Source organism: Sphaerodactylus townsendi, linkage group LG08, assembly GCF_021028975.2.
Source record: "Sphaerodactylus townsendi isolate TG3544 linkage group LG08, MPM_Stown_v2.3, whole genome shotgun sequence".
Taxonomy (NCBI): domain Eukaryota; kingdom Metazoa; phylum Chordata; class Lepidosauria; order Squamata; family Sphaerodactylidae; genus Sphaerodactylus; species Sphaerodactylus townsendi.
The window spans coordinates 108,407,731-108,434,803 of record NC_059432.1 but is presented as its reverse complement, the minus strand read 5'-3'; the positions used below and the strand labels follow the sequence as shown (position 1 = coordinate 108,434,803).

Below are 27,073 nucleotides of genomic sequence, written 5' to 3'. Positions count from 1 at the left end.
TGCCCATCCTCTGAGTCTAGTGATGTTAGACAATCATAGAGAAACAGGTTGAATAAGTAAAGGGCTAAAGTGCAACCTTGTTTGCTTCTTTTGGAATTTGGAATTTTGGTTGTTAAATTGCCAATTTGGGAATATTTAATCTCACAGGGATTGGCAGTATGTAATTTTATAAGTAAACATAACAACTTTTGATCAGTTCCTAGATTGTAAGAATTTTTTTCCATAGACAGTCATGCTAAGTAGAGTTAAAAGCCATTTTAAGATTAAAAAAGACCACAAATAGTTTGCCCCCAGGCTGTTTTGTATATGTCTCACTTTAAAAAGATAGGACTCAGCAATGCTCCAAGTGATTGCTCTTTGCTGAAATCTGATCTGCTCAGGCCCAAATATTTGTTTGCTAAAGCACTCTTCCCCCACATAGGGGTGCCAGCCTCAGGGTGGGATTCCCCAGAATCACAACTCATCTCTTAGACTACAGAAACCACCAGTTCCCCAGAAGAACAGGGATGTCTTGAAGGTGGAGTCTATTACAGTGTAATCCCCTGAAGACCCTGCCCTCCCCAAGCTCCCCTCCCAAAATCTCTAGGATTTCCCCAACTTGGATCTGGCAACCGTGCTTCCATGACACAGCAGAAGCAACACTCACTAGCAACCCCGTGCATTAAGATATTCCGGTTTTACAAATGGGTATAGGTCAGTGGTGGCGAACCTTTGGCACGGGTGCCAGAGGTGGCACTCAGAGCCCTCTCTGTGGGCACACACAAATAGAGTGTCCCCCCCCCCCACATCTAGGCTGGCCTGGGCTGCTGGGCTCAATTATTAGCATTAAACCTAATACCAAGTTTTGGGGAAGCAGTGTAGGTAACCCTGTTAAGTGCTGTTAAACCCCACTGATTTTCATGCAAAGAACAAAAGCTCAATCCTTTACCTGGGAGTAAGCTCGGTTGCTGGCAATGGGGCTTGCTTCTGAGTAAGCCCTCCTAGGGTTGTGATTCACCCATTGGAACAAATGCACAGTTGCTTCAAAACAAAGCCACCGACTACCACCAAGCTTACTCCTGATTAACGCACATCTCGGAGCCAACTGTTTTTTCTAAACTAAAACCTCAGTATTCAGGTTAAATTGCCTTGTTGGCACTTTGCAATAAATAAGTGGGTTTGGGGTTGCAAGTTGGGCACTCGGTCTCAAAAAGGTTTGCCATCACTGGTATAGCTTATACACCAAATTCAATGGGAGAGGTCTGGAATGAAGTAGGATGTAATATTTCTCTGGTTTGCTGCGGTCAAGAAGAATGTACTGTCAAGGCAATTTCCCAGGATTACATAAAATAGCTCCAATTTCATCCTCATTCCCACGTACACCATTTTCCCCATATTTTTCACACTGTATAGGTTTTCTGAGGGTGTTGATGGGTCCATTAAGGGTGTTGGTGATGGGTGTTGATTAAGGAAATGCTTCTTTACTCAGTGAGTGATTAGAATGTATAATTCACTGCCAGTGAATTGACAGCCACAAGGACAGATGACTTGAAAAGGAGGTTAGATAGATTTGTGGAGGACAGGTCCATTGGGGGCTAATAGCCACAGTGAGTAAAGGGATATCTACATACAGAAGCAACAAATCTCTGATTAGCAAGTGCTAGGAGACAATATTAAGAAAGGGCCTCCAAGTCCTGTGGGCCCTCCAGGGCAACTAGCTGACCACTATGTAAGACAGGATCCTGGAATAGGTAGACCACTGGTTTGACCAAACCGGGCTCTTCTTATGTTATTTTGGCATGCTGTTTTTTAAGTGAATTCTAAATTTCAAGAAAATCCTTGGATCTCCAAGACAATCAACACTAATGTAGTGAGGGACAAAAGCGAAAGAGGTTGATGTGGACACATTCTAAATCAGCTGGTTTTCCTTGCAGGGTTCCATGATTGTTCCAGATGTACACTCAGTTTTTTCTGATCCCAAGATTTGGGAGACCCCCAAAAAGTTCAACCCAAGTCATTTTTTGGACAAGGATGGAAAATTTGTGGATAGAGAAGAACTTGTGCTCTTTGGTGCAGGTAAATGCCAAACTTAGTAAGTGAAACTGTGGATTTGGGGTACCTTCAAGGAGACCTTCTCACACTGGCTGCTGAATAAGGGGGTAAAATACTGGTGGTTATGTAGACCTGCTACTCACTTGCTGGCTTTGCTTTATTTGCTTTTGCAGGATCCCGTGTATGTATAGGGAAGGAGTTGGCGAAAATGGAACTGATCACCTTCTTCTCCAATCTGTTGAGAGCATTCACCTTCAAGCTGCCAGAAGGAGTGAAAGAAGTCAGCACGGAGCCTGTATTAGGCTTTACACTGACTCCCCAACATTATAAGCTCTGTGCTATTCCCCGCAACAGTGAAACATGACCCCTGACAATAATTAGAGCAGGTTATTTCTTCATCCCCATTTCTCCATCATTAATTTAAATTCCAGCCAATATTCTGCTCTGATCTGCTCAGTTCTCAGAAACAACGTTTCTGTGCCCCATCAGTGTTTATGTGAGAACTACGCTATACAATACTTTTTTCATGGTCTCACATGTTCTCCACAGCTACACAACAGCTGCAGGACACTGCTTCTGTTTAAAAAGATGGAGAGCTCAAATGAGTACAATACAGCACCACATAGGAAGGACTTCTGCCTCCTCCCCTCCCGTCCCCTCCCCCCCACCCGGCAGCACTTTCTTCATGCAAAAACCTTACTAGAGAGAATTTATTTTGCGAATTTTGCTGCAGCACTTGTAATATCTGTGCATGTGGAACAGCGAAATTGACAAAATAACCGCTCCTCTGGCATGGTGTTGTCATGAGAAAACTGCTTGGGAATAAAAGCAGGATCCTCTCCTCCCCTTGCATCCTGTTCCAAGGTCATTTAGGATCTCCTTTAAAAAAAAGAAAAGAAACAGTTCCCCACAGTTGTTGTGTGGCTGTAGGGAAGGCAAGAGAAATATATAGTTTGGCTCTGATACCATGGTTAGAGAAAGAATTTGGGCAGGTTTTATCAAAGAAGTGGTTGCTAAATCAGTCACTAGCACCTAAGAAATCCCAGTTTTTCCACTCTGCTGTGTATGTACAAGTGCTCTGAGTAGAGTTCTGGCATTGTATGAAACTTGAAGTCTCCAGACCTTTCAAAGATAAACTGTAGACTGCTTCTTGAATAAACTCTTCGGTAACATTTACCTTCTCAACCTGTGGTGTATTGTTTAAAAGTGGTGAGGTGGATAGCAAGAAACGTTTGTTGGAGAACAGCTTGTCATTATGGCCGAATTCCCACTGAAAATTTAATCTAAATACAACCAAGTTTCAAAAGAATCGGCACCTTTTCATCCAAGTTCCAACATCCTCACTGCAGCATGTTTCTTGTGAAGATGTCTAGGCCTGCCCCTGGGGGTGGGGTGGGGGTGTGTGCCAGCTGTCAGGGGTGCAATTGTTAAGCAAGCAGCACCAACATTTCAGAGTGTCTTTAGGAGACCCTCCTGATGATACCATGCAGGTTTGGTGAAGTTTGGTTCATGGAGGCCAAAGTTATGGACCCTCAAATGTGTAGCCCGCATCTCCTATTAGCTCCCAATTGGAAACAATGGGGGATGAGGGCACCCTCTTTGGGAGTCCATAGCTTTGGACCTCCTGGACCCAACTTCACAAAACCTGGGTGGTATCAGTAGAATACTCTCCTGATGATACCACCGAGGCTTGGTGAAGTTTGGTTCATGGTGGCCAAAGTTATGGACACTCAAATGTGTAGCCCCCATCTCCTTTTAGCTCCCGTTGGAGTGTTTTTTCAAAAAGGTGCATATACAAGCAGGTCCAGGAAAATCCCGTGATGGGGGTTAAGGTGGGAGGGAGCGCCAGAAACGGGACTGATCTGCGTTGTGCAGTTCGGCAGTGGGGAGTTCGCGAGGAAACCTGGATATTTCGGGTGACTATCCCAGGATTAATTGCCAGTGGGAAATTGTGACCACCAGGGCCCAGTTCTGGTATTGTGGTCACAGTGTAGGTGACAGGACCTAAACAAAAATCATTTCGGTAAGCAGCTCAACCATAATAGGAGAAATAGAACTCCATTGTACTAGCCACAGAAGGAACGTAACAACACTTTCTCTTTGGCAACGTTAACTTACAAGATAGGAGCCTGTCAGAACTCCCTGTTCTCTTTGTTTCACTATCCCAACCGTGTGAAAATAATGAAGGTTCTGACATGTTGAATGTATCCATAAATGTTTATGCATTTTACTCGTTGCCTGCCCCCTGTAGAACTGCTTAAAAGCTTTCGATTTTAGTCAATCAGTGTGGCTTGCTTGGTGAAAACCAGACCTGCTTTAGCCTGAATAAATTATTTATTTAAATTCCCATTTTGGCAATTGGCTTATTGGCTGCAGCTGTTTACATCCCTGAAGGTTGGTTTCCAGATATTGGGGCCATTGGTGCCGTGCTTCCTGGAAGGAGCTGTGGGCTAGCCTAAAGGGGTGGCGCTAACAAAATCACTCTATGACAATGTGATATCATCTGAAAATGTTTCACTTGGCTCTAATTAATGTCACATTTCCCTGCAATCAAGTTAAATTACAATCAAATTATATTACAAATTACATTAATTATATTAATGTAAATCAAGTCTTACTATAGCTCTCGAATCTTTCTAGCGGGCTTACGAATCAGGAAGAAAATGTCACCCAACTAAAACAGCCAAGAAATGTGTTATGGATTTGAACAACATAATTCCATAGAGGGTTGTGAAAGTTAATTTTGACCGTCCTCACCGCAGCAGAATTATAGCCTTCATGAAGGATAAGGGGGAATTATGAGGCAGATAGATGGAAAGCCAGGTAGACTTTCAGAGGTGGAAAGGTGGCGTAAAAATTAGTAAAACGGATGTCCGGGAGCGGCGAGCCCCCCCCTCCCGGACTTACCGCCGCCGCTGGCCACGGACTCGATGGCCGCCTCGCCGCCACGCCCGACGCCTCCCCAGCGGCTGGATTGGGCGGCCGAGGGCTTCGGGCGGCGGCAGACAGTCAGGGCAGGAGAGCCCTCAGCGGCGCCGCTGGGCGCTTGGACGCCCGGGCGTGAGCCTCCGGCCCGCCCTGGCCGTGCACTTTGCCTCCCATGCGGCCAGTCCTGGCTCGGAGGGGAGGCAGCGACCGGGACGGCCGGATCGGGCTACGGCCCCGGCGACGCAGGGGAGCGACGCCAAGCAGCGCTTCGGGCGCTGCCGCCGAGGGATTCTGCTGGCCGGGCTCGCCTCCCCAGGAGGGAGCCTCGCGGGACTTTCGCTGCTCGGCCCACCGGACACGGGCGCCCGGCGATGCGGCTCCTCCCGGCCTGGCCCTCCCGGCATGACACGAGGGCGAGGCCCGAGAGGTCTGGAGAGAAGGCAGAAGCCGGCAAGGAGAGGGCCTCTTTAAGGAGTGTGTGGGAGGCGGCGAGGGGATAAAAGGAGAAGAACAGCAGCAGCTGGGAGAGTTGTGGGACAGGGAGGCAGAAGGAAGGGGTGTGCAGAGAGGGAACAGGCTGGAGAGCTGAAGGAGAAGGAGAGGTTGGGAAGAGGCCAGCTGAGGGACAGGGAGGGGGAGTGGGGAGGCTCTGTGGAAGAGAACAGGCCCCCCCCAGTTCTGCATGACGCAGGGAGACTTGTGGAGCAAACAAGCTCCCTCGAGGGGAAACAAAGGGGAGTGCCAGTGTGGAGGAACAGGCTCTCCAAGGGGAACTGTGTGGAGAGGCCAGGGGCCCGAGGGCCCTGAGGGGGGGTTTAGGCTCTGACTGTTTGACCACCCTCCCTAGAACAGGGGGTGAGGCCGGGAACAAGAACCCCGGGTAGGGTTTGGAGGGAAGGCATCAGGGCTCCCCCGCGGTACTCTGGAGGGGGACCCTGACAACGGAGCATGCCAGCAAGCAAGTGAGCCAAATTCAGCCTTCCCTGCTGTTTTTTTTTCTTTGCCTTGAGAATTTCAATTTCAGTTTATTCCCCGCTCTTTACAATAGTCTCAGAACACATTAAGAATGATTGTGGAGATATTCCAACTCTCCTGGAGATATCTAACTCTCTAGATATGGAGTATTTCCTGGAGATACTAACTCTCCTGACTGAATGGAAACTCTGCTGACTCGAGATAGGCAAAAGGGTCCTTCTTTCTCCGGCGAGACTCGGGCAAGACTCCCTCAGACACTCTGTGGATGGAGTGGGAGTGAGGAGAACCACCAACTGTCACATCAACTGTCACCCAGTTTGAAAATTCTGACCCCTCCCATTGTAATGATTATTTACTTGTTTTATAGGCTGCCCTTCCCCAGTCGGGTTCAGGGCAGATACAACATTAGTTAAAACATCCATGTCAATAAAATTCCATATTATATCCTGGCACCATTCACTCCATTAAGGGATACCATGAAAATTAAGCCTTATCCCTTAAAAATCACATTCATACAAATAGAGGGAAAGGGAAGGGAGTGTGGGGGAGGGGTGGAGAAGAAAGAAGGGGAGTGGAAAGAAGGCCAGCTAAATGGATACCATTGCTGTCCTCAACCATAAATCTGGCAGAACTGCTCTGTCTTACAGACCAAAGCATAATTGCATCAAATCTTGCATAGCCTGGGTCTCATTTGACAGAGCATTCCACCAGAGTGGGACCACAACCAAGGAGGCCCTGGCCGTGGTTTATTTATTTATTTATTACTTAAACTTTTAAACCTACTTCTATCCCCCTAAGCTGGCTCTGGGCGGATTGTACAACACAAAAATATAAATACAGTTAAATAAATTACTAAAACCATTAAAACAGCCATAGCAGTAAAAGAGGCCCCGCCAACTCCTAATTTCCTTGAAATTCTCCCTGAAAGAGAGGGGGGGAGGTGGTGGAGCCATGTTAGATGGTAGGCCCAGGTGTAGAAGCCAGCCTAGGGCCAAACTGGAGAGGGCACTCCATTCAGCGGCTGGGATCTCCTGAAGAGTCTGCCAAGGAACAGCACTCCGTTTTGCAGGCCCCTATGAGATCCTCAAGCTAAGGTCCCGCGCGAGGGCCCTGAACAGTCAGAGGAAGGGTGTTCCACCAGGCCGGGGCCAGAGCCGTAAAGGCCCTGGCCCGTGTGGAGGCCAGCCACATCATTGAGGGGCCAGGGTTGAGGGTAGCTGGACAATTTTTGGTCCATGGACCACCAATACATTGTTAGCTGACCATAATACTCTTTGGGGAATGTAAGGGGAAATACAGTCTCAAAGATATGAAGACTTATGATGGCGGTTCTTATATCTCAAGATGTTATGGATCATACATTTCCATCTGCCCCCTGCCAGCATGGCCAATTGGCAGGGGCTGATGAGAATTGTAGTCCATAACATCTGGAGTGCCAAAGGTTCACCACCACTGCTATAGACCATTTTGGGCTTTCAAGGCGAAAGCCAGAGTCTTGATCCTGATTCAGTCCTCCACTCACAATCAGTGCAGCTGGCAGAGCAGTACCTGGATACATGCCTGCTAGAGTGTTCTAGTAAACAGGCTGAGAAGGAGCCACCCAGCAGCTTACCGTGCGTGGTAACGAAAGGCAGCTAAGCAGTTAAGCATGAAAAGAAAACACAGGAACCCGAAGGCGTTTGTTCACTCTAAAGAACAGAAGGGTTTTATTCCTTGTTTCCCAAAGAGTCACAAAACAGTCTGACACAGAGTGCAGCGCAGCAACTTTCCAGTATAACTAAAGCAGCAGCGCAAGAGACTAAAACTGTTCTGTGCATATACATAGAGAGACATACAACCAATCAGGGAGCAGTGATGCAATCACACATGATGCTTAACTTAGTCATGGTTGCATCACCCACTGAAACTAGGTGAAAGCGTAGAGTATTGTAGAGCCAAGCTGTCAAGTAGATTTTGGTGATCTAACTGTCAAGTCCTAAACACCCCTTCCCAAAAAACTATGACAGCACCTGTTCCTTTATTACATTTCAGCTGTTCTAACATTGTCTGATGCTTATTCTGTGACACAGCTTTAGTAAACACATCAGCAACATTTCGGGCTTTCTGTCTCAACATAGGCGCAGCTGAATAGTTCCATTCTGTACTCAGCTCTCTAACATCTCTGGTACTCTTTTACTCCTATGTACTTAGCTCTTGTTTTCATGTTTGCAGTCTCTGCTAATGCGTATGCAGGTCTGTGGAATCATCAAACACTCCATTATAGGCTTCTTTATGGATTCACCTAACTCAGTTAGCAGTGTCTTCGGGAACTCCAAAGTAGTTCTTGAACATGTTTCGACAGTGCGCCAGAACCTACAGCCTCAGAAGTGGAAGGCAAGGGCTGATTGTGGTCTGTTTTCTAAGAACACCAGGTGATAGCTACATCACCATACTGGAATGACAAAAAACCAGTACCAAGGACTTCCTGTCACCACAGTCTAAAAATGAACTATCTGCAATAGCACACAACTTCTGTGGCTTTGCATGGACTGGATCAGTAAACCATGATCAGCAGTTCCTTTTTAAGTACCTTAACCACACGTTTAACACTTCCTCCCAATCATGTTTGCTGCTGGGCTTGCTAGTTTTTTTCTGCTTAGCGTACTTCAACAGCAAAGCGTACTTATATCTACAAGGTCCAGTTAGATATATGTAGTGTGAGACTACCTACAACAGATTTGTACAGTTCAGGATTGTTGAACTCCTCACTTTCACTAACTTCTCTTGAAAGTCTAGGGACATTGGTGTTGTAAGGCAACCCTGCCTTTGACAATCTAGTTCTTATGCATCAACTCATTTATTTTGTTCTTCTGACTTAGGAGATAACCTTGCTTTGGTGTAGATATGACATCAATACCCAAGTAATGTTTGATAAAACCTAAGTCCTTTAGGAACATACATGTCACTGAGTTGTTTATACAATTTGTCAAATCTGTTGTGTAGATCTTGCACACACATATGTCATCAACATAAAGAAGAATGACCTCTTGATTCTTTAGTTCCCCTGATGTATAAGCACTATCAGCAACAGACTTCTTAAACCCCAGTTTAAGCAATGTACTGTTCAGCTCCATTATACCAGTTAGCACCAGCTTGTTTTAAACCATACAAAGAACCATGCAAAAGATAAACAGTATTTGGGTCTGCTTCTTCATACCCTGGTGCAGGTTTCAGATAAATTGCTTCCTTTAATTTAGCATTTAAAAAAAAGCACACTGGAAGTCATAATGCTTCACCAAAAGCCTTTCTTACTAGCTAATGCAAGCATAGCTCTTTAAAGACTCAGGTCGCTGTGGGAGAATAGGTCTGGTCATAATTCAGCAAAGCGGTCTTTGTACAAACCCCTGGGCGACAAGCTTCCTCCTAGCTTTATACCTTTGAGTACCATTTTGGCAACTCTTTCCTCAAACACCCACTTTGACCCAATTGCCTCCTCTCCTTCTGGCAAAACAGTCTTGGTAAACAACACCTGCTGTCGACTAAGGTTTTATACTCCTCAGCTTCATAGCTTCACGCCAGAGCTCTATTTCAGCTGGCGGTAGCTTTAACATCTCTTTTATAGGAGCTTGGCCTTGATACCTGTGCTTGACAAACATAGACGCTGAGAAAACCCATACCTGTCAGGGAGGTATCCTTTGTAGACCTATCAGAGGTAATGAGGCACTTTAATTTGTTTCTCATCTTCACTACTGCTAGTGTCACTGTCTTGCAGCCCTTCCCCTTCTCAGCTTTCCTTGGATCTTGCCACTACTAGAAGTAGCAGTTGGTTGATCCTTGAGCTGCTGCAGGCCGCTGCCTGGCAGTTCTGTTAACCCTTCACATGCTGAGGAAAGGTAGCAAAACCTCTGTGTTAGCATGGATAGTTTCCCATCCTGCATGCTTTTCAAAGTTTGCACTTTGAGAGATCACATAACCTTCCTATAGGAATGCAAAACGAAAACCTTTTGTCCCAGATTCATAACCAAGAAACCTCAATCTCACCCACCTTGATCCCTTCCTTTTACGCCAGGGTACCAACACATTGGCATAATCACAAGATATGCAAATGATCCAGAGATGGATCTTTCTGGTATAGCAGAAAATAAGGAGTCTGGTTCACACTAGAAGACCATACTCTGCTGGTCAAGTATGTGGCAGTGTTCACAGCCTCAGCCCAGAAATGTTCAGGCATGCTGGCATCCAGCAGCAAACACCGCTTTATAGTATGTAGAACCCCAAATTTCCTCTCAGCAACCCCGTTTCAAAGGAGAGAAAGGGTTGTCTCTTCTGTGACATATGCCTTTCTTTTCAACCAGTTCTGGAACCCAGAACCCAGGAACTCACCTCCTTCTGTCCGCTTGGGAGGCAAGCCACGTTATGTGAGAACTGTCTTTCCACCATTGCCACCCACTCTTTAAACCTTGGGTAAGCCTCAGCTTTGGATTTCAGGAAATGACTATAGGTGAACCTGCTATAGTCATCCACCAAAACCATGTGGTACTTTGCATGCCCCTGACTGGGTTGAAATGGTCCAGAAAGGTCTGCATGAATTAAACCAAATGGCCTATCTGACTGTCTGGTGCTTTTCCTTGTAGGAAGGAAATGCCTTTACTTTGGCCTTACTGCACACAGTACAATCAAGATAATTAGGACAGGACTTGGCTTTCAAACCACACAACCTGGACATGTTTCCTAGCACTTTGAAACTGGCATGTCCTAGCACACGGTGCATATAATGAATACAGTCATCATGCATAGGTTTGTTAACTGCATTAGCCATGCTTATTCTACAGCATTGTTATTTAGCTGATAAAGGTTATTCTGCAGTATACCCGCAGGGCACAGACTCTCCTTGTTTCTTAATAGAACAGGTCTGCCCACTAAATTCCACCACATAACCCTCAGCTGTCAATCTAACAACGCTTTTAACAAACAAAAAATTCAAATGAAGGCACAAAATATACATTACTCAGAGAGCCATTTAGAGCAGGAACAAATGTTGATCCTTAGAAGTTGCACCTTTGCTTTGCGTGCCATCAGCTAAACAAACATGGTCAATAACAGGTTGGCGACGTGTGGTCAGTAAGGAGACTTTCCTTATTCACTATATGCTCAGAACAAGCAGAGTCAATGAGCCATAGTGAGTTGGAGTCCTTCTCCTTGCTTGTTACCAGGAAAGTAGATGCTTGTGATTCCTGTCTGTTAGCCCTCGCTTTCCAAGGTGGCTTGTTCTTCCTCTGCCTACTTTTGCATTTGTACAGGCCTGCAAGTAAAATGGCCAGGATTCCCACAACGAAAACATTTTTTCACAGCACAGGAAGTAGGGACGGCAGAATCAGCAGGAAAATCCTCTATGGCGATTTCTCAGCCGTGGTTTCGAGCCAAGTAGTCCCTCTGCTTCTGGTGGTCTAGCAGCTTGGCAGTGACGTATCCAAAGTCAGCGACTCCGCTGACGCCTGGAAACTGCATACCAACTGGTCCCAGCTGCTATCCAATCCACGAAGCAACAGATAAACTTTTGTGGGAGTCTTCAAACTGTAAACCTCGATCAGCTGTGCAGTAAACAGTTCACGCATCTGCTTCAGATGCTCAAACACAGATCCTCCTGGCCTCAGTTTGAGATTGTAGAGGTGTCTTGTGAGGAGGACCTTTGCCCCAGCCGACTCACGCTGATAGATGCCTTTCAAAGCCGCCCACGCCTTGGCTGCAGTCTCAGCTTCTCGCAGATAAACCAACTGTGAGTTTTCCACTGCTAGTACACAGACGACGCGGCTTTTTTTTCATCTGCACGTCGCTTAGCAACTGTAGGGGCCGCTGGAGGGGTAGAGATAACATTCCACAGGTCCTCACGAATGAGATAGCTCTGCATCTTCTGGCTCCAAGCCACATAGTTATGCTCATTCAGCCTCTCAAACAGCAAGCCGGACATAGTGGAAGCCATGGCAATAGCTGAGTCACACAGCACGCAGTACACTCACTGTTACTCACGAGTAGCATGTAGGAGCTGGGCCCATAACCTGAGAAGGAGACACTGTCAAGTCCTAACACAGGCCTCTGCATTTTGCACCAGCTAGAGCTTTTGAAGCAGCCCTTCAAATTAACAAAAAATTAACAAAGCTTGGCTATCAGTACTTAAAAACACCAGAAGCAAAGGCCAAGGGCATGCTAGGGTCCTGGACAATGGACTCCACAGGAATTGCATTCACCAATACTGCTGCTGCTGCAGGGAATGCTAATGTGAATCACTCCCTGGACTGAAAAACCCCACCTACAATACTATACTATCAACCACACCTTTGCATATCAAGTTCCTCCCAAATACTTATCGATTTGTTCCCCACCCGAGGACATGAAAATTTATACCCCACTAAAACATTCCCTTCTCACTGGACACAGTGTGTAACAGACTTCCCTCTGTGATAGACCTCTGAAGATGCCGGCCACAGATGCAGGCAAAATGTTAGGAACAAGATCCACCAGACCCAATGCCATACAGCCCAGAAAACCCATCACAACCAGTTGAATCCAGCCATGAAAGCCTTCGACAATACAAAATCCAATATCTATCCACTAGATGGCATCTACCACCTTTTCAATCCCTCTCAGCCAACTCAAATACTTCCTGAAGAAAGGTTTATTTTGCCTCCCTTAATTATGCTCCATAAAATTACAAACTGGAAAAAAAATCAGGCCATTTCCTTCCTCCCCTCTGTGTGATCCCTCCTTGATTTTTTTCTTGATCTCTTCTCTTGTATATTTCCTAATATGTCAGTACATGTTTCTCCATCTTTGACTGTCCTTTTATTTTTCGGGAGATTGGCTACAAATGATAATTGCTGAAAGTATATAGAAAAATATTTGTATATTACAGTCTAAGTAATCCTTTATCCTTATCTCCAAAACTGCAGCTCCCTTTCTTTCAACATTCAGTACAACTCTCAGTACATAAGATAAAAATAGCCTCTCCGCAATTAATATCTTTAGATTTTAAGATCCATGTTAAAGAAAGGAAAAAAATAGACAGAAGGTAAAGAAATAGAATGGATAAGCTCATCCTGAAAGTCGCTTACCAGCTTGCTATTTTGCATGATTCTTGATAAAATTAGAAGTCTGCAGTCCCCTTATGGTCCGGTCTGCTATGATCCACCCAATGGTGGGATTCTATTAATTTATCTAACAGTTCACCCCCCTCCCCACCCCACTGCCACTCACCCCCATCCGCCCGCTGCCTACTTACCTGGCTGCTGCAGAGAAACGTGGCTGGCCGGAGGGGGTTGAGGTGAGGGAAGGTGGTGGCCTGCAAGGGCAAGTAAGGCAGCTTTCTGAGCCCTGGAGTAGCTTGGCATCTTGCCGCCAGGCTGTTCCGGGGTTTTAAAAGGCCCATCACTCACCCTCCCCTAGAACAGGGGTAGGGAACCTGCGGCTCTCCAGATGTTCAGGAACTACAATTCCCATCAGCCCCTACCAGCATGGCCAATTGGCCATGGAAGCCCCCCCGCTCGTCCTCCCCTGGGGTGGTGGGATTCAGCCAGCTAGCTATTACATGACTAATGCCAGTCTGCAATACTGAGGTAACAAAAGAAACTGCCTTGATTGCTTTGTTAGAAAATCTAGCTGTGTCTACTAATAGGAGACAGAGTTTAATTTTTTAATTTTCTTTGTTTATACCTCACTTTTCACCACGACAGTGATCCAAAGTTGCTTACCTTATATACTTGTATACAATTTTTCAGCACATTTTTTTGTGTTGAAAAATCCCCCCCCACTTCTATACTACGAAAGTGAACGTGGGTGGCGAAATGGGTGGGGAACGGGTAGTGAGCGAAAAAAGGCTGGGAGCCGAGGGTGTTTTGATAAGCTATCTGTGTTGAAGGACAACCTGTAGGGATTTTTTAAAAGGGGGATCTTGTTGAGCATCTTTTCTATGAAACTCTGAAGAGTTTCTGTCTGTGAGAGTTATATATTCCACTTCAGAACTTTTAAAGTTATTGTTGATACCATACTGTTGATACCATACTGTCTGTGAGAGTTATATATTCCACTTCAGAACTTTTAAAGTTATTGTTGATACCATACTGTTTTTCTTTGAAATAAATATTTAAAAACATTTTCATTGGTATCTATTTTTATTTTAGAAATTTATCAGTAGCTGCTGCATTTCCCACCCTAGACTTATACACGAGTCAATAAGTTTTCCCAGTTTTTTGTGGTAAAATTAGGTGCCTTGAGTTATATGCGGGTCGACTTATACACTTTCTTATAGTAAAGATTGTCACTGGTTCACATATTTTAAAATAAGGGAAGAATTTGAGAATGATCTGAGAACTAGCAATATAGAAAAATCATGTACGAAATTTGATAAAAAAATCTGGGAATCTAATAAAAAATAAGTAGAATATATAAATATCTATTACAAATTGAGTTGGAACAGGAAATTGTAAAAGAAGTAATGGTGAAATGGGCCCAAGATTGTGGCAAAAACGTCTACTATGATGAGTGGGGGAAAAAACCTGGAAGAGACACCAAAAATTTACATTAAGTATAGACCTAAAAGAAAACTTCCTGAAAGTATATCACAGATGATACTTAACACCAGAAAAACTAGCTAGAATCAACAAAAATTACTCAACACACTGTTGGCAATGTAAGGAAAAAAAGGGACTTTTTTTTTCATCTGTAGTGGACATGCTCCAAAATTAAAAAGTTATGGAAAAAAGATTCACAATGTGTTATTTACCAGCTGTTATTTACCATAACACAAATGTGTTATTTACCAGCTGAACCAATTTAATTCCAGCATAATTATACGTAACATCTTTTGAACGTCCAGTAAGCAGGATTGTTACATTTCAATTTGGCTAAGACATTAAGGATCCACTTTGGTCAGACATCCTGTTTAATTATGAATGTCTCCCCCCACCCCACCCCCCGCTACATATGAAGCTCAATTAGAGATGACCTGGACTGGGCTTGAAAATTATACTCATTTTAAAAAGGCATTTTCCGATCTCGATGAGAAAACACAGGACAAATATGACCAAATCTCCATTCTGCTGCTTCAGATGATTTTGGAGGTTCATTTTGTTTGCATTGGGCCCAGTCTAGAATTAGACTTACTGAGGAAGAGCAGCAAACTGCTGTGGCCCCAGGTAAGGGAAGGCCAGGTGGGGATGCAGGCAGTGGTGGGATTCAGCCGGTTCGCACCACTTCGGCAGAACTGATTGTTAAAATGGTACTTGTAAACAACCAGTTGTTAAATTAGTTGAATCCCACTACTGGATGCAGGCATCACAGCATCGCTGCTGCCTCATCCTGTTTCTGAGCCACCACAGAGTCCAGATGCTGTGGAGTTGGCAGTTTCACTAATGCAGAACAAGCTTTGCTATCTTTTCTTGGGGGAATGAAACAAGAACAAATGTAATACCCCACCACAATACTTCTTTCAGAAGCAAGATAATTACTGGACATCATGTCCCTTTACAACTACTTGTTGGTGATGTTCATCCAGATAACATTTGGATTTAACACCCTGTTGTGACACATGACTCTTCTTGTGGACTATGGCCTTTTGTAATGTGCAGGTCTGTAGAGAGGATCTATCTGGGGTATCTGAGGAATTGATTAGTAATTTGAGGAACTTGATTAGTAATTAACCTGACTCCAGAAGACAGAGCACAGAGGCAAAGCAGAATGGCTCACTGCTTATTTTGCCTCGGATTGTTTTTCCCTGAAGAAGGGAACAGACTCATCTAGAGGTGGTAGTAGGCTAGGCACAGGGCCACTGGTGATATGGAAAGGCAGATTGTTGTGAAGCACCTAGCAGCAATGGATGAGTAAAAATCCCATGGGCTAGATAATATTTTCCCAAGAGTTCTCAAAGAACTTTCTAGGGAGCCTGCAGAGTTTTTGTCCATCATCTTGAATGCCTCCAGTGGACAGGAGATGTGCCACAACACTGGGAGAGTGTGGATGTTATCTCAATGTTATGGCCATTCAGTCTGACCTCTGTCCCAGGCAAGGTGGAAGACACTGAAGCAGATTTGAAAGGTGTCAGACTATAAGAATCTGAAGGACAACTTGGTGATCTGAGAAAGCCAGCATGGATTTGTTCCTAACAGGTTCTACCAGACCCTCCTCATTTCCTTCTCTGATTGAATGATGAGCTTACTGGACCAAAGGAATGCTGTTGATGTGGTTTACCTGGCCTTCAGTAAAGGCTTTGAGAGGAGTTTCCATGATATTCTGATGGGTGGAGGTGAACAAGAAGTGCAGAGTTCCACATCTGGGTAACAAAAAGATGAGAAACACTTCTGGGTAGTACAACGCTTGAACAAGAACTGGGGCTACACGTGGATTGTTAACTAAATGAAAGCAGCTAGATAAAAATTAAGGAGAACAACAAAAGCAAAAGCAAAAGCAGCAGCAGCAGCAGCAACACAACAACAACAACAACAACAACAACAACAACAACAACAACAACCGGGTCTATTACAGGTCCTCAAGCCAGACTGAAGACTTGGATGATGCCTTCCTGCAACAAATGACCAAACTTTCAGAAAAGAGAGATGTAATAATGGGAAATTTCAATTATCCTGCCATTTGTTGTAAATCAAACTCTGCCAAGGCTATAAGGTCCAACAAGTTCCTCATTTCTCTTGGAGACACTTTCATGTGCCAGAAGGTAGAAGAGGCAACAAAGGGGATCAGCTATTTTAGATCTGCTCCTAACCAACAATGAAGACTTAATTAATGAGATGGAAGGGGTGGGATCCTTAGGTGGGAGTGACCATGTTCTCCTTGAATTTTTTTATACAGTGGAAAGGGGGAGCCAAGCATAGTCAGGCATGCATTCTAAACTTTAGAAAAGTTGATTTCAGTAAATTTGGGGAACTACTGGGTGTGATCCCCTGGTTATGAATAGTAAAACAGAAGAGAGTGAATGATGGATCGGCAGAGGTGTAGAAAATGGATCCTGGGGAGGATTCTGAATTTTCCACCTCCCACCCCATGGGCTCCCTTGCTGCCTCCTGTGCCCTTCCCCTCCTCCATAGTACTTTCACCCCCTCACAAACTTTGGCCGTTTCTGCACAGGCCAAAAACGGCAGTCTGGGGACGGTAAAAACGCCGCCTTCAGGCCGCTGTTCACACAGGCGGCGCTGCTGAAACGCAGCAGCGCCGATCTGGCTCCCCTTCCCTCTGGGTGGCATCAGGCCATCCTCAAAAACACCCCTTTAAAGGGGTGTTTTTGAGAAAACAGCGTGTTCCCGGCGACGCGGTGCGAACGGCACCGCCGGGAACACGCTGTTTCCCCCTTCCCTCGCTTACTTGCCTTGTCCCCGTGGTCGCCCTGCTGTCTTCCTAAGCCCCGCCCACGCTGTCCTCTGACCCCTGGAGGTCGGATGGCAGCATGGGCGGGGCTTAGGAAGACAGCAGGGTGACGATGGGGACAACGCAAGTAAGCGAGGGACAGGGAAGAGGCGGCTCCATGCAGAGCCGCCTCTCCTGTGCCGGCCTCTGCTGGGGCTGCTTGCATGCTTGCGTGCGAATGGCCTCCACCCCCACGCCGGCAGAATTCGTGCCGGCGTGAGGGCGCCTGGAGGCCTGTGCGGAAAGGGCCTTTGCTTCTGCCTCCTGAGTTTCCACGGGGCTCCATCAATCTGCTCTCAAGTGCGTTGCCGGGGTTCACTTCCCTTCCTGCCTGCCAATCTGGATTCCCTATTGCTCTGTGCTTGGTGGCTGGAGCAGCAGCCGCAGCAACGATTTGCATGCTCCACCCCCCCACCCCCCGGTAACTGAGGCGCTGCCATGGAGTGCAAGGTGGATTCCTGGAGGAGAAGTGGGCGGCGGAGACATCCTTGCTACTTAAAAAAATCCCCCAGGAAGGAAGGCAGGGAGACAGCAGAGAATGAGATGTGTCTAAAGAACCCAACCTGGCTGTCTAAGGAACTTTCAACTGAGCTAATATTTAAAAAGAACATGTACAAGAAATGGAAAACGGGGGAAATCACCATAGAGGAATTCAAAGAAATAGTCAGCAAGTGTAGGGAGAAAGTTAGAAAAGCTAAAACACAGATTGAGTTCAGGCTTGCTAGATAGTTTAAAAACAATAAAAAGCCTTTTTTTTGGTCTTTTGGCTATTTCTGTAGCAAAAGGAAGAACAAGGAACTGGTGGGATCAGTGTGTGGAGAAGATGGCAAAATGATAGCAGGGGAACAGAGAACTACTCAACAACTTCTTTGTCTCAGTTTTTCCCCAAAACAAAAAAAAGGGTTTAACCTGGGAAAAGAGAGTAAATGAGGCAGTAGGGGAAATCCAGCACAGAATAGATTAAAAATATAGTACTAGAACAACTGGTTACTCTAAATGAATTCATGTATCTGGGGCATGATAAACTACATCCAAAATATTGAAAGAACTGGCAGAAGTAATCTTAGACTGCTCACAATGGTCTTTGACAATTCCTGGAGAGCAGCAGAAGTTCCAGCAGACTGGAGGAGAGTAAATGTTGTCCCCATCTTCAAAAAGGGAAAAAAGAAAACTCCCAAACAATACGCAGCCCAAACAGGTGCGCAGCCCATTGAGCTATATCAACTGGTTTAACTGAGGAAGGGGAAGCATCACATTGGACTTACTGTCACAGTACAGTAGTGTATCTAGGGAGGGCGAGGGGGGGTCTTGGGCCATCAGTGCCACTGTCCCATCCTTCCAACTGTGCCCCAGTCGAAAACTCCCTGTTCAGGAATGCTGTTGAAGGCTGGTAAGCAGGACTTCGCAATCTCCACATGGAGATTACGAGCGGGGCCAGCTTGGGTCCCCTGCCCCCATCTCCACAACCAATCTCCACATGGAGATGGGAGCAGCAAGTACTCATTTAAGCCCAGTGAAGGTAAGGCTTGGACTCATCTCTAAGCTGTACCTTTAGAGTTAGATCCAAGTCTGGCTTGAGCCCAAGCTCAGACTGTCACTGGCTGCTTTCTATCAGAGGTAGAGTTTGAGATTGGAGCCAAAAGCATGAAGCGGGAGGCTCTAGAACAACCAACTTCAGTTGGAGTGTGTCTGTGGCCAGGCTTGTATCCAGCTATAAGACTGCAGTTTTAATAGCATAATAGCATATTATCACCCCTCATAGAATAATTCATTTTAATCTATTTCCCTTTAAAGAAGAAGAAGAGTTTGGATTTATACCCCACCTTTCTCTCCTGTAAAGGGACTCAAAGTGCCTTACAAGCTCCTTTCCCTTCCTCTTCCCACAACAGACACCTGGTGAGGTAGGTGGGGCTGACAGAGTTACGAAGAACTGTGACTAGCCCAAAGTCACCTAGCTGGAATGTAGGAGTGTGGAAACACATCTGGTTCACCAGATAAGCCTCAGCCACTCAGGTGGAGGAGTGAATAAAATCAAACCTGGATCTCCAGACTAGAATCTACCTGCTCAACCACTATATGACGTTGGCATCCCTTTTCAACGTACTTTATTATGGAAGGCTGTTTCTGCACGGGCGAAATATGACGTCGTGGCAACGGAAAAAGAAGCGTCATAGCGAGAGCGTTCGCACACGCAGCGACGGAGCTGCGCAGTCGCGCCGTCGCGAAAACGCTAAACCGGCGCGAAGACGCCATATTCAAAAAACGCTTTAAACCGTTCTTTTTCCCCTCGTGACGCATCGACGCCGCACTCGTGCGAACCGCCGGCATGGAGCCGTCCTCATAAATGGCGACTGCCAGACGGCCAAGCTGGGTCCCCTCCCCCCACACACGCACACGTTCATCCCTGGCGATTTCCCTGCATGGTCAGGCACCTGTCCCAGATCCATGTCGCCTGTGCAGATGGTGGCTGCCCATACACACTCTGGCCTCACGGGTAACATGAACTGGGATGGACAGTAGCTGGGAGGGGAGGCACTGACGGATGGGGGACGGGCAGGACATCAGGGCTGTCACATTGGCCATCGCGCTGCTGCACGGGCATGACGTCGGGACTGCGCGGCTTCGCGAGTGCGCAGGCACAACGTGGCGAGACGCCGCTTCTGCAGCGCTTCCGTGCGAACCGTCACATGGCTGCGGGGGTCTAGACGCCCACAGCTCCGCCTGTCTGTGCGAACGCTTTTTTTCAGAGGCGTCGCACTTTACGACGTCATCGCGTCGCTGTTTTCGGCCATGCGGAAACAGCCGAAGTTATTATTCATTTATATCATTTCAGTGATATCCTTCACATTTCATCATTCTTCTTCTTTTATAACAGTACAGTAAACCTTTATTAGGCATAAATAATTCTGCATACAGTATGTTTGTATGATAAACAACAATACAACGAGGAATCCAATACACTAAGTTAGGATAAATTATACACAAACTTTCTGGAGACCTATTGTGATATCCATATGTTAATTAAAACCGATTTGAGTGACTTCTCATGTTTATTACAATGACTTGAGCCTCAGACATTAAATCAATGTAATTTAGATGATTTGATACATCGATGTAATTTAGATGATTTGGTACATTTTATAACATAATATAAATTATATGCTTTCTATTTATCTTCAAATTCTTTGATTGATCTCTAATTCACAAAGTTTATTTAAATACTGGTGAGAGGAAGATTTATGGTTTTCTTCAACCTCCTCTGATGTAGAGGACACTGGTTTTGACAGGTTCCAGTGGTAGAATTCAGCTGGTTTGCACCGGTTCAGTCAATCTGGTAGCTAGCTGGCTGAATCCCACCACCCCAGGGGAGGACAAGCGTGGGGGCTTCCTGGGCCCCAGAGTGGCCTGGCAGCAGGACTCAGAAAGCCCCCTCACTTGACCTTCTAGGACAGGGGTAGGGAACCTGCGGCTCTCCAGATCTTCAGGAACTACAATTCCCATCAGCATTAGTCAGCTCCCAGCCTTTTTTCGCTCACTACCCGTTCCCCCCACCCGCTCGCCACCCGTTCACTCGCGTATAAGTCGAGGGGAACTTTTTTCAGCACAAAAAAAATGTGCTGAAAAAGTAGACTTATACACGAGTATATAAGGTATTTTTATATTTTCTTTTAGCTTTAAGATTGGTTGGTTATTATTCCACAATATTAAATCTTCCTATCGTGGCCAAGTCAGGATCCCCAGATCTGGCTGCTTAGTATTTGAGTATCTGCTGACAACCAAATAAAGGCTACTGATTTCATATCCAGAGTCCAATTTATTGTTAGTTGTACAGAGCCTGCCAGTTAACTGTGTATGAATTTATTTATTTATTTATTTATTTATTTATTTATTTATTTATTTATTTATTTATTTATTTATTTATAATTGGTTTTATATACCGCCCCTCCCCCGAAGGGCTCTGGGCGGTGAACAACACAATAAAACAATAGTTACAATAAAAACCCCATTAAAACAACAATCAATAATATTATATTGGCATCCAATCATAAAAACAGAACTTAATTTAGTATATTTATCCTAATTTTAAATTTAAAGTGTATTTTTGTGATTTTTAAAATTAATATTAATGAATATAAAACCCTTTCTATCAATGTGGTCAATGACTGTCAATAAATATTCATTCATTAATTTAAGAAATCCATATTTTCATTCATTTTTAAATAGTTGGTTACAGTTTCTCTAGGTACATTTGTGAGTATTGATGTTTGCACTGGTGTTTACTTTATTTTTCCTCCTCTTTATAACTTGTCCCTAAACATGTACTTGTTTCAAGCTAAGGATTTCTGCCTAGCCTGATATTGTCTCATTACAATAGTTGCATCCCACTCCATTTGTCTGTGCTCACAATGCATGCTGTCCTACTGTGCTTCATTGGGATTCTTTCTGTGAGTGTACAGCTGTTGGGAACACGCCTTCTTAGGGTATTTGGATTTGGATTTAGAAGAGTTTGGATTTATATCCCACCTTTCTCTCCTGTAAGGAGACTCAAGGGACTGACAATCTCCTTCCCCTTCCTCTCCCCACAACAGACACCTTGTAAGGTAGGTAGGACTGAGAAAGATCCAAATAACTGTGACTAGTCCAAGGTCACCCAGCAGGAATATAGGAGTGTGGAAACACATCTGGTCCACCAGACAAGTCTGTGCCACTCGGGTGGAGGAGTGGGAAATCAAACCCAGTTCTGCAGATCAGAATCCATCTGCTCTTAACCACTATGCCATGTTAGTGGTTGGCTGTTAAAATTATATGAGTTGGTCTCTATTTCACAAACATTTATTAGTTGATCTTCCTTTGTCAGAAGATGTTTGCCCAATTTATATGTTAATTTACATCTATTATGGCAGTAATTTCACTCACCAAACTTACTGCTTTCATCAAGATTTGTTTATTCACCTGCCAGAGTGTCTGTGTTCTGGGAACACTGAGAGAAATTTTTCTGGCTTTATTTATTAGGAATGAACATTATTATATGGTTTTTGTGGTTACTTTTATAAGGCTTTCCAGAACCCTGGAGGACACATATCTCCTGATACGATCTACTGAAATAGCTGTGCTCATCTGAGCAGCAATGTTCAATTTTTTCTACTAAAAAGACTTGCTTGTTATTAAACTAGAAAAATAGTAAAATCTTTCCTGGCATAGTACTGTCAGACCAGTGCTATTTATGGGCTGGGAAAGAAAGTTATGTCTTGTGCTTAGATGAAAGGAAATGCCTCCCTCCACAATGAACCCACACTCCTTTATTTGTTGTTGTTGATTAATTAGGCCCTTAAAGGAAAGAATCAGCATTTTGAATCATGCCTGGAAACAGCTGAGTAAACAGGGCAGTTCTTTCAGCTGACAGGTAATAATAATCCCTATAATCAACCACTAGCAATAATTTGGTTGCCACGTTTTGGACCAAGTTTATAGGCAAACATTCCTATTCTTTGCCATTTTATTTGCCTGGTGTGTCTTAGACTAGTGCGGTTCTGGATAGATGCTTCTAACCTAAAAGCTAGGATGGGACAAGTTTTGGAATTTCACCCATAACCCAGCTACACCGAGTTACAAACACAAGCTGGAAAACTCATCATCATGATGGGTTTCTGAATACACCTGAAGCATGGCCCACTTTTTTGAAAACTCTGTCTGCAACAGAGTGAAGGGGTGGTGGTCCATAGAGGTACGGCTTTGAAGTCTGCCCATTGTCATGGTTGGATGACCATCTGGTGAAATTCAGACTATTAATACCACCTGCCCACGACAGGGAGCAGGAACCTATTGAGATGATCTGCCCTCAAAGCAAGAGGGAATCTGACAGATTCCAAAAGGCTCCGGGGGAGTTTCTGGCCAACACAGTTGGTGCCCTGTTGAGACCCTGGTCATGCTATGGAATGGTGAGATGACCAGGGCTATTGAAACAATTGCTCCAAAGTGCGTTCAGCCTACTGGTAGAGCCCAGATGGTCCTATGGTATACAGGGGTGATTACAGCTATGAAGCAGTTAGGATGACTGCTTGAGCACCAGTGTAGAAAAACTCACTGTGGGGGGAAGGTCCTGGAGCAGGTGATGATAGCACAATTTCAGGCATACTTGGATGAAACTGGTTTTCTAGATTCATGTCAGTCAGGGTTCAGGCAGGGGTTCGAGGCAGATACAGCCTTAGTTGCCCTGATGGATGACCTCATCTGGACAAGGGACAGAGGTCAGTTGTCCGTGTTGGTATGTCTAGATCTTTCAGCAGTCTTTGATAACATCAGCCATGGTACCCATCTGGAGCAGCTTGTGGAGGTTGGGACTGGGGTCCACTGTGATGCAATGGTTTTCGTCCTCCCTCAGTGGCAAGCTCCAGAAAGTAGAGATGGGGGGGCAGGTGCTTGGGGCCCTGAGAAATATCTTGTGGGGCTCCTCAGGGCTTGGTCCTGTCTCCTACATTATTAAATGTCTATATGAAGCCACTGGGGGATGTCATCAGAGAATACGTCATGTGGTCTCATCAATATGTAGAGGACCCCCAGCTCTTCCTCTTGGTTCCATCTGCATCAAGTGAGACTGCCCAAGTGATGGACTGGGTGAGAGTCAATAAATTGAAATTGAATCCCAATAAGACAGAGGTGCTCTGTGTGCCAGGCTCCCAAGTCCAGGGAATAAAGGGACACCTGGTGCTGGAAGGGGTGGTTGTACCCCAGAAAGACTGGATGTGGGACATTAGGGTTACCTGGATGGAGCACTGTCTCTGGAAACTCAGGGGGCAGCGATGACCTGGAGGGCCCATCAACATCCCCATCTGGTGAGCTAGCTCGACCAAGCAACCAAGGCACTTTGCATGTTGTAGAGTTCAGAATGTCAAATTAAGATCTGAGAGATCCAGGTTCAAATCCCCATGCCTGCCATGGAAGCTCACTGGGTGACCTTGGCCTACTCACAAACTCTCAGTTTAACCTACCTTATCGGGTTGCTATGAGGATAAAGACAAGGAGAACAATATACTGTATATACTCGTGTATAAGTCGACCCGCATATAAGTCAAGGCACCTAATTTTACCACAAAAAACTGGGAAAACTTATTGACTCGTGTATAAGTCTAGGGTGGGAAATGCAGCAGCTACTGATAAATTTCAAAAATAAAAATAGATACCAATGAAAATGTTTTTAAATATTTATTTCAAAGAAAAACAGCATGGTATCAACAATCACTTTAAAAGTTCTGCAGTGGAATATATCACTCTCACAGACAGTATCTCTTCAGAGTTTCATAGGGAAGATGCTCAACAGGATCCCCCTTTTAAAAAGTCCCTACAGGTTCTCCTTCAACACAGATAGCTTATCATTACACAGTGAAGAGGCTTGCGTGGTGACGGCAGCCGCTGCCCCAAAGCAAGCCTTTTTCGCAGGTCTGCAAGCTCAGCTAACCAGAAGTCCCACCTGCTTTCCAAAAACACTGGGTGGGGGCTGGGAAAGGTGCTGGCAGTGGCTGCACCTCAGGGCACCCTGTGCGTGGGGGGGATTTCTGCTACCATGGGTTCCAACGGTGCGGATTTCCCAATGAGTGTGGCTCCCTAGCATTCATGAAGCTTCCTGGCCTGAACAAAAAATCTGTAACATATAAATTTAATATTTAATATTCACACCTATTCCCTGAATATTCACTGTGAATGAAGCTACTGGCCACCCGTAGTGCAGCGAAGCAACAGCCCAAATTTTACCTGGGTGCTGCCTTTGTGTCCACATAGCAGGGAGCAGGTGCAGAAAAACACCCTCAGCTCCCAGCCTGTTTTCACTCGCCACCCATTCCCCCCACCCGCTCGCCACCCGTTCACTGGCGTATATCAACAATAACTTTAAAAGTTCTGGTATCAACAATATCTTTAAAAGTCCTGGTATCAACAGTAACTTTAAAAGTTCTGAAGTGGAATGTATAACTCTCACAGACAGTATCTCTTCAGAGTTTCATAGGGAAGATGCTCAACAAGATCCCCCTTTTAAAAAATCCCTAAAGGTTGTCCTTCAACACGGATAACTTATCATTACACAGTGAAGATGCTTGCGTGGTGATGGCAGCCGCTGCCCCAAAGCAAGTCTATTTTGCAGGTCTGCAAGCTCAGCTGGACAGAAGTCCCACCTGCTTTCCAAAAAACACTGGGTGAATATTCACTGTGAATGAAGCTACTGGTCACCTGTAGTGCAGCGAAGCAACAGCCCAAGGCTTACCTGGGAGCTGCCTTTGTGTCCACATAGCAGAGAGCAGGTGCAGAAAAACACCCTCGGCTCCCAGCCTTTTTTCGCTCACTACCCGTTCCCCCCACCCGCTCGCCACCCGTTCACTCGCGTATAAGTCGAGGGGGGATTTTTCCAGCACAAAAAATGTGCTGAAAAAGTAGCCTTACAGGCGAGTATATAAGGTAAGCAACTTTGGATCACTGTCGTGGTGAAAAGTGAGGTATAAACAAAGAAAATTAAAAAATTAAACTCTGTCTCCTATTAGTAGACACAGCTAGATTTTCTAACAAAGCAATCCAGGCAGTTTCTTTTGTTACCTCAGTATTGCAGACTGGCATTAGTCATGTAATAATGATGTGCCATGAGGGCCACATTTCTATACTGCTGAGATATGCTGCCAGAAGGCTTGCTGCGTGTCCACCTTTGATAAGTCAACAATATGAAAGGGTGGGGCAAAGGGAACCACGCCTCTTGTGAAAAAACAGGCCCTCAGATTTAAAGCATTTAATCGTTCAGAAGCCTCAGAAGGATCCGAAGACGAGGAAGGAAAATTAGGATACCGAGGATATCTTAGAAGAATACCAAGCCCAGGAAGGAGAATTATGTGGATACGGGCAATATTGGCAGTTGTGCTGTTGTGCCTCCTGATTCTACACTTTTGGAAACTGTTCAACGCGAACAAGAAGCACCCTCCTGGGCCTTCGATATTAGAATTGCTGAGCCGTGGATTGAGAATGCATCCTAGTCTTCTCCCTGAGGTACTTTCTTCCCTAAGTAAATCTGTTCAAAAAGGCCATGAGCAAACAATTAGTGGATTTGTGACAGAGCTGGTAGAGCTTCTCTCGAAGGCGTATGATTTCTATAGCATTCTCTCCTGACGTTTCGCCTGCATCTTCAGAGGATGCCAGCCACAGATGCAGGCGAAACGTCAGGAGAGAATGCTGCTAGAACACGGCCATACAGCCCGGAAACCACACAGCGCCCCAGTGATTCTGGCCGGGAAAGCCTTCGACAATAAATTAGTGGATTTATTTATAAGGGAATGAAAAAAAAATGAAAAAGACTCATTGAATCCATTCAATCAGATATGGGTCGGAAAACTTAGGCACTTTCGCACATGCAGAATAATGCAATTTCAATCCACTACCAATGCACTTTAACAATTGTTTGCAAGTGGATTTTGCTATTTCACACAGTAAAATCCAGCTGCAAAGTGCATTGGAAGTGGATTGAAAGTGGATTATTCTGCATGTGCAAAAGTACCCTCTGAGCCCAATGGTGGGGGGGGGGGTTAATCTGCCAGTGGAAGCAGCACATGACTGTTCTGGCAGATTTGCCCTCCCTGGGACACATACCCCAGCAAAGGTGTTATTTTCATCAGTCATGTTAAATTTGGCTAGTTTAGTTCATAAGCCCTTTTGAGTCTCCTTACAGGAGAGACAGGCGCAGTATAAATTCAAACTCTTCTTCTTCTCCTTTTTGGTATAGGTC

The 27,073-nt window shown here is 45.2% G+C and overlaps 2 protein-coding genes across 2 annotated transcripts in view; both read left to right on the top strand.

Annotated features, from left to right (window-relative positions):
• LOC125437768 (cytochrome P450 2J5-like) overlaps positions 1 to 2,729 on the top strand; it is a 31,529-nt gene extending 28,800 nt beyond the window's left edge. Inside the window, exons 8-9 of the mRNA XM_048505717.1 lie at positions 1,914 to 2,055; positions 2,205 to 2,729. Of these exons, the coding sequence (XP_048361674.1) occupies positions 1,914 to 2,055; positions 2,205 to 2,395 (333 nt within the window). The 3' untranslated portion in view covers positions 2,396 to 2,729. The remainder of the gene's footprint in view (positions 1 to 1,913; positions 2,056 to 2,204) is intronic.
• The window catches only part of LOC125437765 (cytochrome P450 2C3-like), a 158,989-nt gene that overhangs the window by 107,712 nt on the left and 24,204 nt on the right, over positions 1 to 27,073 (top strand). The gene's annotated exons all lie outside the window — the stretch shown is intronic.